At 42.1% G+C, this 10428-nt stretch overlaps 1 protein-coding gene across 2 annotated transcripts in view; it reads right to left on the bottom strand.

Annotated features, from left to right (window-relative positions):
* Positions 1–351: 351 nt before the first annotated feature.
* GPALPP1 (GPALPP motifs containing 1) overlaps positions 352–10428 on the bottom strand; it is a 33041-nt gene continuing 22964 nt past the window's right edge. For both annotated transcript variants that reach the window (XM_066581915.1, XM_066581908.1), the window contains 4 exons: positions 7996–8124; positions 6871–7035; positions 4633–4731; positions 352–2056 (listed from right to left, as the gene is read on the bottom strand). In XM_066581915.1, the coding sequence (XP_066438012.1) occupies positions 1838–2056; positions 4633–4731; positions 6871–7035; positions 7996–8124 (612 nt within the window). In that variant the 3' untranslated portion in view covers positions 352–1837. The remainder of the gene's footprint in view (positions 2057–4632; positions 4732–6870; positions 7036–7995; positions 8125–10428) is intronic.

The raw sequence follows: 10428 nt of genomic DNA, 5'->3' as shown, positions 1-10428 counted from the left end.
AACGTTAACATCATTTGGGAATTATATGCTGCCAATCATCATTTCGAGAACAAAAGGCCACTTTCCACTACAGTACGGCCCATCTGTTTCATTATTTTCCGCAGCCAACATGTGTCTCTCTCTCAGCAGCACATGGGCAGCGTTATCTGCACAGTACTAACTTGCCAGCTACTGAAAGCAGTGAATGGGGAGTAATCACTGCTACGACAGGGGTAAGTGTTTTTTACTTCAGCCTGCCAATAAAGACATTTAGCATGTTATTAAATTTGTGCTTTTGTAACCAAAAAGCACTTGTAAATATACATGTGTCAGTACGACAATGACATAAAAGAACACTCCTCCGCTGTAATATATACAGAAATGTACACATTTTAATTAAACATATTTATGCAAATTAGTTTATTACCAAATCATGTAAGTAAAATCTCAGGTAACTCAGAAATCTGGTGGACATCAAACACCAAAACCAAGGTAAAATATTCATTTAAAAGGAACAAAACCATGACAGTACACAAGCACTAGGAAGTCATGTTGGTCAACACCTGCAAAAAAGCATCGCATCACTATATTCTGGTGGTGCCAACCGGCAATATAAAGATACCATAGCCAATACTTATGTTGTAGACCGTTATCTTATTAACTACTTCTATCTGTGGAAATAACCTTTATAAATAAACTACCAGTAATCCAGAACCATTCTTTGGGACTTCTATTAAGCATCCTGATAGGCCAATACTTGTACGGTAGGAGAGCCCAGGCATCAGCTACCCTGTTTCCCTGAAAATAAGACATACCCTAAAAATAAGACATAGCATGATTTTCCAGAATTTTTGAGGATGCAAAATGATTTTTTTTAGGCTTTTTGAGGATGCTTGAAATATAAGCCCTACTCCAAAATTAAGCTTTGCTAACAGTTAATTAAAAGAGTCAATTTAAATAGTGTCCAGGCAGCTATACATGTAAAAAAGTTTAACCTTTTTGAACAAAAATTAATATAAGACACTGTCCTATTTTCGGGGAAACACAGTATTTCTCAAACAGGACACACTTGGGGGACCTGTGAAACATATACTCAAACAGGTTGGAAGTTTATTGGAGAGGGCTTGAAGTCAAAGCAGAAAGGACCTTGTAGGATAATTATTCATACCCTGCTGCACGGAGGATACATGTGGCAACATCATCCGGAGGAAGTCCTTTTCAACTATTCTAAATCTTTGCGAGTCCCAAGATCGCTGCTTAGGTCAAGGTTACTTTAGGTTGAAGGCAGAAATTACAAATAAGGAGAAGCATTGTGGAACATATTGTTATTAATAAATATCCATCAATAACTCAGGTGAGGGCAACTCATGCATAGAATAATTTTAAGAAGACCCATCTGATTGCAAATGCCGTACCTCCTGTAGGCAAAATGAGCTGAATAGATGGATATATATTTTTGTGGGAAGACATGCAGTAGAAATAAAAAAAAACAAACTTGTGACCATTCTGGGGTTAAGAGTCCAGTGGGCGGTCCTACTGATTGACAGCTTTCTCTACTCACATAGTGAAGGCTGTCAATCACTCAGTAGGACCGCCCATTTGACTCCTATAACCCCAGAATGGGCAGAGGTTTACATGAATAAATTACCAGCTCTACTGAATCTTTCCAGAAAAATATATATCAATTTGCTCAGCTCCCCCTGCTCTATAACGGGATCCCCACAGATTGGACTACACTTAAAGCAAACATAATAATTAAAGCACACGTCAAAATCATGGTGGGGTTTGTTGTAAAGGGTGCTGCATGACATTTGATGTGCAGTCCTGGATGACAGAGCCTTGGTATGGCCGTACGTCTTCACAGGAACATACTGCTGTTTCCGTGGGAGAATTTAGTATTCAACTCTTTAGATTTCCTCAGCAAAGCTTTCTTCTGAGCATCATCAAAGCGATTAACCTGTAAATCTTGTTCTCTGTCAAATGCTCGTCTTTCCTTAGGTTTATCTTTAACTTCGTCTGCTTTCCTTTTAAGTTTTTTGCGGTGAAGATCTATCAGAGATTCTGATCTTTTTGAATCCTGGAAAAAAAAAAAAAAAAAAAAAATGAAATCTCTACTATAATCTTCTTGAATATAGAATTTTTGGTGCACATTCTTCTTCTACAGACATAGCGCCCAATATCTACTTGCCGTAATTTTCTCTATAATCGTAAGCCATTCCATTATAGAAGAGTGGAAAATTATGTTTTGCCTTTTCTCAATATACCCACATATACGGCCTCTGCGAGTATCTTACAGAGGCTCCACTTCATAGATGCCTAGTTTGCCCTTAACAGCTTCTGTAAATCACAGATGCCCTTCAGCAATACAGATTCAACACAGATCGGGTCTTATTAGCAGGTCACTTGTCTTAAGCAATGCTACATAAGATGCAGACCCTTGGAGGTGTCAGCCATAGTTTGTGACGGGAACTACATGCTATTGGGATATATGAATTATGCAGTTACACAAATGCCATCCATCACGACGTGTAATACATCGGCTGTTGTCATTGGACAGCTGAACAATGAAGTGACGAATCACTCTACTCCATCTTCAAATCAGATGGAGGTATCTGGGTGTGGAAGAGCCTGGGGAACGCTTTTTGCCCGAGTGTGTTGTGCTAGGAGTTAAGCATAGCAGAGGTTCCATTATGATCTGGGGATGTTTTACGTGGCATGGTCTCTGTTCGTTGGTTGTAGTGGCAAGAACCATGAACATGGAGGTGTACTTTGACATTCGAGACCAGTGATGGGTAACCTTTTGAGCTTGGCGTGTCAAAATTCGCCAAAAAAAAAACAAACAAAAAAAAACTAACATAACTCGGGTGATGTGAAAAAAAACCTATACATTCGCAATAAGATGGCGTTCCTAATGTAAATTAAGATGGCTTAGAGTGAGGGTTACTTGTCCTGTTAGGCTTATATTTTATGTAAACCTAATAGGAAAATAATCCCTTACCCTAACCCTCCAGGCCTGACAAAATGAAATGCAACATTACATGCAGACGCTGCTGCTAATACCTCTCCAGCTGCGCCTCTCATGCTGGCGCTGGCACTCACTCCAGCTCCCTCCCTGCCCTGGTTGCCTGTCCTCCCTCCAGCGGTCGCGGTCCTACAGGCTGCGCTCCCTGTCCGGTCCTGCCGCCGGCGCTCTGTCTGCTGGTGCCGGCACAGCTGCCTGTCCTAGTGGCACCGGCACTACATGCGTTTTTGCCAAGGCCGCAGGCCTGTCTCCGGCCGCCGACGCTCCCTCTGCTGCGGCCCCTGGCTCTCCTCAGCCCACCCCCCCCCCCAGCCAATCACAAGCTGAGGACGTTACTGAATATGAAACTCCTGTATTATGTTGCCTCTCCTAACTTCCGGTGGCGACATAATACAAGAATACCGTCTTATCCTCGGCTACTGCACCTGGCCGTGCAGGAGCCGAGGATGAAACATCCTTCTCGGCACGCGGCCCTATACTTCTCTGTATGCGGCCACGTGTCAGCGAAAATGGCTACGTGTGTCATAGGTTCTCCATTATGGCTCTAGACAATAATGTGCTGCTGACAATGTGGCAATACTCTTGGAATGGTCAACAAGATGGTACGCCTTGTCATAAATTCAATGCTGCTTCCTGTTGGTTTGAGGATACGGACGTTCCACAATTGAACTGCCCTGCACAGAGTCCCGACCTGAACCCTACTGAACATCCTTGGGATAAACTGGAATGCCGAATCAGAAAATATGAACAGCGTCCATCTTCTTTGAGAGATCTCGCCAGACATTTTCAGAATGAATAGAGGGAAATACCAGCTAAAGTGTAACAGACGTTAGTAAAAAGTATACCACGAAAAGTATCCGATGCCGTTAGGGCCCACTAAGTATTAACATATGTAAATACATACTACTTTTGATTCTCATTCAGGTGACCAATTACTTTTGGTAGGATTGTGTATAATTAGATTACTTCACAGATTGCCAATTGCTACAATCTAGGAGTCTTAAATAGGAACACATAGTACAGGCTGTAGACGAAATTCTGATAGTCTGCAATATCTGGAACCTGGAAGTTGCAGCATTTTCAGAATGTCTGCAGTTTGGATGAATACATACACAGACCTCATCTTCAGCAGCAACTGTTCCCTAGCTGTGAATGTGTTGGCATCTAAATGCCAGAGCCAATGCTTCTGAGGTCCATACAGGGATGTCATTTTTAAAGCCTACAACCCAATGCACAGACATTTACATACCGGTACCAATGGCCTCAACTTCTACAGGTGTCTATGCATGGTTGGTATAGCTTTCGAGACTGCAAGTTATCAAGGACATCTCCACTGATCACTCTCTGGAGTAGGAAAGTCAGAGCAGGCTTGGGGCCTTACAACAATGAACTTCAAGTAACGGCTGCCACCAATACTGGAAATTATATAGTTTCAAGCCAATGTGCCATGGGGCTACCTTCATTGCCTGTTGGATTCCCAGACAACTACACCACAGATTATAATACCAACTGGTTGTCTATTCGGGAATATGGACAACATACATCACAGTGGTTTCATTCATTATGTAATTAAGGGAGGTGGTATCTTGCCTTGCCGGTAAAATAAGAACCATTTGACACCATTTACTTACATTGTACACGGACACCTGTTCTGCCAGTCTTTTATCTCTTTCGGTAACTTGGGGGACTTCTTCACCTTTACTGCTGGAGACCTTACCTTCTTGCTTCTCCTTGAAAACAAAATGTATGGTTAAGATGATACCACTGCGAAAAGAACTTCCTTCATCCAAATTCTGGTGCATCTTCTCCTCTCCACATTCAACAATGCAGCCCTCTGAAGAGGTTAGTCATGACCGGGCTCTCACCACGTATTAGCAAAGCGGATGGTCCAACTGCCGTATGTAATATAAGGAAGCTGAACCTAATAACTTGCAAACTAAACAAACATTAAAAGTTTTATCCAGTTGATTACATTACATAAAACCCTCCCAGGTGGGAGCAACAATCCTTCGGAAGGTCCTTCAAGTCTGTTTTCGAACTGGATATTGATACATACTTGATACCAGGTTTAAAAAGTCATCCTACTCTTTAAATTGGGTCTCCTAAAGAACCAGCATAATTTCGGTAAAAGCTTCCACCATTTCAAATAAGTGAATCACCGATACGGACAGCACTTACAATTATACATGATTGGCTTTCACAGCTTGTTAGCAAACTTTTCTTGGCAAGACAAACCTTAAAAGAAGTTGCACTGATGCACTTTACTTGAGATGGTAAGCTCGAGTTCAAGTGTGCGGGCTTAATGAATGCTCATCAGTTGGCTGCTTCATCAACTTTCATTTTGATACAGAACTTCAATTATTTTTCTCCCCACATTCAATTACATCTAGATCAAAAAGCCTTACAATCAAATTCAGCTGTTCGACTGGAGTGATGAAAAGAGAAGCCGAGTATTGATGTAATTTTAGATCTGCGACAGCCAAGGAAATTAAGTGGTACTCACTGAACACTGCACACAGGACATTACCACATTAGCCTGGCATGTTAACCTGTACATGGCAAGTGTGTTTATTGTGCCCGGTCCGTATATATGGTTAAAGCTGCAGGAAACATATTGAAATTATATATATTTTTTTCTCCTTTTATTACCCCTTAATGACCAAGCATGGTAAATATACGGCGCTTGGTCCTGGGTGTTAATCTCCACCAATAGTGGAAGTATGGTGTGGGATTAAAGCCGTTGCTCATGCAATCAAGCAAAGGACCCAAAGGAGAAGCATTTTTTTAAATCGCTTCTGCCTTCTCCTTTCCGCGCTACATAGCTCTTAATGATCACATGACCTTCAGGTGATCCGTGTTACAGCAGAGTTGCAGGGTGCCAGCAGACCCTGATCAGCTCTGCCAGTGACTATTGTCACTACAGGGGGATGAGGATTCGGCATTCCCCGCTAGGCAGTGAACGCATCGTCACTAGTGCCTGCACAGAAGGACGGCTATAGACGCTTCGTCACAGGAAGAAGAGGATCTGGACGCATAGAGCTGACGTGACCCGGAGGAGTGCAGGAGCCAGGTGAAGATCTAGTAAGAAGGCTGCCTGAGGAGGAATAGGCAAGTATAGAATTTTTCTTTTTTTAGAACCCCTTTAAGTATTACACAATAGAAGTAGCTAACTGTTGCAAATTTACAGCCAGATACTTCATTTTAGCGTTTTTTTGTCTACTAAACATGTAACTTTCTATCTTCATGGTTGCAACTAGAGATGAGCGAACCTACTCGATCTAATTAATTAATTACTAATTACTCGATCGAGCACTTCCGTACTCGGGTGAAAAGATTCGGGGGCGGCGTGGCAGAGCGGGGGGTAGCAGGGGGGGAGCCCTCTCTCCCCCCCCCCCCACTCCCCGCTGCAACCCCCCCCCCCCCCTCACCCACGGCGCCCCCCGAATCTTTTCACCCGAGTACGGAAGTACTCAAAAATCGCGGCGCTCGGGCGTAAAAGGGGCGTGGCCGAGTACGCTCGCTCATCTCTAGTTGCAACTAGTGATAAGGAAATATATTCAATTGCAACATGTTGGTAGCAATAGTGAGACTGAACCTTAGCAGCTAATTTCAGGCATATTTCAAGTACTAGAAGCTAATGCAATAAATTGCTGCAGTCCCAAAGACTTTTAATTAAAATTGGCAAAAATGTTAGCATACCAACTATAACGTTACACAACATTAAAAAACAACCCACAAACATTAGTCACCAGAAGAACACTTGTAGTGTTGGCTCTTCAGCACTTGGACCATGTCATTATAATTTACAGGTCTAATAACTGTATAATAGAAATCAAACATAAAAACCTATTTAGTGTTTCTATACTTACTCTTGCTTTCCTCTCCCTGTCAGCAGGAGTATCTGTCCAATCTGACCTATCCTTGGAACGTTCATTAGTCCTTCGCTTAAAGGTTCTTGGTCCCAGTCCAAAGTTGGCCAACTCTGGAGGAAGTTCAGTCATCCAAGACTCTCTTGTTGGATTCTTCGGCTCGTTCTTCGATAAAAAAAAATGATATATAATAAAATAATAGAACTTACATGCTTTAGGCAAGCTAAAATATAAACAAAACCTGTATCTAATACCATCACAAAGCAATAGATATGAGGGAAATACTTTTTCCAGCCCAGGCAATCATTGTATTGTGCTTTCTATTACCAGTGAGCCCATTTTAAGGCAATGCAAATTTCACGTGTCTTATCTGATGGTGCATGTAGCTTGTTCTCCATTTTTTACATGTTCATATGTATTCTGTGTTCTAGGAAAACATACGAGGAGGTACCCAAAAGAAACAGCATGACACCTTTGAGTCACACTCTGTATTCACCAGATCTCACAAATTTTTTTTTATGAGTGCTTTGAGCAGTGGAAAGGGAAGCCAAAGTTCAAAGCTGCACGTGGTTCATATGAATCAGCCGTCACAAAATAGGTGAAAAACGGAACTTGATGGAAAAAAAATAAAAAAATAAAAAAATACTGGAGCTGAACGCAACCATCTCCAACAACGTTGTTGGTTGGCATACCACCTCTTAAGGGTTCCACAGACAGTCACCTTGCAACAGACGCCCGTACCGGTAACTCACCGCACACCAGGAAATTCTGCTTTCTTTTGGGTACCCCCTTGTATAGTATAATTACAGCATAGAAATGGATACCAATGGGCAAACAAGTCTATATCTGCTCCAAGTATGCATTGTAACTGGTAGATGTAAGCTCATGAGGACCCTCTCCTTTGTATCAGGGTGTGACTTGGATGCATGTTGTACTTGGTTTTATTATTTATTCAAGTCATGTATACCTACCCCTCTGTATTTCACATGTACAGCGCTCTTTTGAAGTTAAATAGTGCTATAAAATAACAACTGCCCAGAATTACTAAAGGTGGTAGACAAATCTAGAGTAAAATGAACCTATAATGGATATTTTCAAACTGTAGTAGGAACTAAGAAAACTCACATCGTTCGATGTAAGCTTCTGTTTCATTTTCCAAGCGCGGCGTTCAAAATCCTCAGCAATATTGGATTCGACGGGTCCTTTTGAGGGTAATGGGCCAATAACGTTATCTTCATCTTCATCATCATCTGACTGGAAAGAAGATATGCAAATGTTTTACCCATAATATCAAAATTTACAAATGTACAACACAGAAGAACCTTTTAACCGAAGACTAGATTACATGGCCATTTGTAATGGATCTAGCCGAAATATAGTAACCGCAACTGCCATGTTACTTCCTAAAGTGTTGACAGCCTACAGATCAAGAGGCACTAAAGTGTCAGTATCGCTACATGTGTTTATTAATGTGATGACAGTGACACTAAGTATGCCCTACCAGACTCAAGAGCTCCAACTCCCGTTACAAGTTAAAGGGGTTGTCCCGCGAAAGCAAGTGGGGTTATACACTTCTGTATGGCCATATTAATGCACTTTGTAATGTACATCGTGCATTAATTATGAGCCATACAGAAGTTATTCACTTACCTGTTCCGTTGCTAGCGTCCTCGTCTCCATGGTGCCGTCTAAATTTCAGCGGCTAATCGCCCGATTAGACGCTCTTGCACAGTCCGGTCTTCTCCCTGCTGAATGGGGCCGCTCGTGCTGGAGAGCTGGTCCTCGTAGCTCCGCCCCGTCACGTGTGCCGATTCCAGCCAATCAGGAGGCTGGAATCGGCAATGGACCGCACAGAGCCCACGGTGCACCATGGGAGAAGACCCACGGTGCATCGTGGGTGAAGATCCCGGCGGCCATCTTAGTAAGGTAAGGAAGAAGTTGCCGCAGCGCGGGGATTCGGGTAAGTAATAAACCTTTTTTTTTTTAACCCATGCATTGGGTTTGTCTCGCGCCGAACGGGGGGCCTATTGAAAAAAAAAAAACGTTTCGGCGCGGGACAACCCCTTTAACTATAGGTTCTTGAAACTCAGACTCTCAGGCTTCTACCCTCCATAAATGCAGATAACACATCTTGCAAGATCTGTTTTGTATTTTTTTCTGCTTAGCTGCATATGGGTGAAGGTCACCAAGGAAAGCGACTGGCACCTTACGAGATATTGGTTATATGTGACATCAAGCAGAAAGAGCACGAGGTCTTCATCGTAGTGGAAGCAGATTCTCTAAGCAGAGTTAATTGGCTTTCGACATATTCCTCACTGGTCGGGGATTACTAAGACTATTGGGAAAGTCACTATGAGGGACACATTGAAGAGTTCTGTAAAAGGCAGATTTGACATGATGTGGCTCAGTTGTCATTAGACATGATTAAAATGACACAAAATGTTATTTCCAGTAGGACGGATGTAGCCTATGGATAAGCTACAGGAGATGAAATCTGCCACTATATTGAGAGTTCTAGAATTTTTTTTTTTGTTAACCCTTTGGTGCCAGTAGTTTTCGCTTTCTCATCCTCACCTTCCAAGAGCCATAACTTTTTTAATTTTTCCATCAACTTTATTAGGGCTAGTTTTTTTTTTTTTCAGGCCTAGTTGTAGATTGAAAAGTAGAGATCCAAAATATTGTCGGATGTGTTTGCATCAAGGCCTTCCAGTCTCCAGTGAAAAACCAACTTGCTGAAGAGATTTAAACTTATGTTATTATATAGCATATACAGAGTGTCCCAAACATGTATACCCACTTTAACAGCTTATAGATTCACTAATTTACTGGTGCAAAGGCAAACCAGCTTAGCTGCCCATAGTAATCAATCAGATTCCTGAAAGCAGAGACCTGATTCATTGCTATGGGTCCCAATATTACAAATATAAACCACATTTCTCAGCAGTGCTGTCGGCCTTGGCTGACAGTAACCATCAGCTTATAGTTGTGGATATCCAGTCCCATGGGAGCACTGTGGATACTCAAATTTCAGGGCTTCCAAAATGGGTCCGAAGATTCTTTCCAATCAGCTGTCCCCCCAAGAACCATACATGCATTCTAGCTCTTCAGGTCCACCAGCTCCTTTCATTATTGAGGTAGATGAGGGTTTTGGGCTGACAACCCATGTCAGGCGCCCATTTCATAGGGTTGGATGCTGGGAGGCACATTTTAAAAATCACCATCTGACAAGGGCGGGCGTTTCATTAAATGTGCCTTTGGTATTTTTACCAGCAAGTGGCCAGTTTTCCAGGCCACTATACAACTGGATCATGGGAACATGCATGCAGTGATCCCAGCCTGCGTGGTTCTGCATAATTCTTTTTCAACAAAAAACAAGGTCTGTTAGATTTTTCATACTTTGGCCAAAATATATACCAATGTCTCATTATCACCCTTTTTTTAACAGTAATAGTAATTACCAGTGACAACTTTCTTGGTCACCTCAACTCCAAGGAAAAAAAAAATAAAAAAATGAAGTGATCAAAAAGTTGTATGTACTCCAAAATGGTACCAATAGAA

Source organism: Eleutherodactylus coqui, chromosome 1, assembly GCF_035609145.1.
Source record: "Eleutherodactylus coqui strain aEleCoq1 chromosome 1, aEleCoq1.hap1, whole genome shotgun sequence".
In the NCBI taxonomy this organism is placed as follows: domain Eukaryota; kingdom Metazoa; phylum Chordata; class Amphibia; order Anura; family Eleutherodactylidae; genus Eleutherodactylus; species Eleutherodactylus coqui.
The sequence above is the reverse complement of the archived record's forward strand: the minus strand, read 5'-3'. Positions and strand labels throughout refer to the sequence as shown.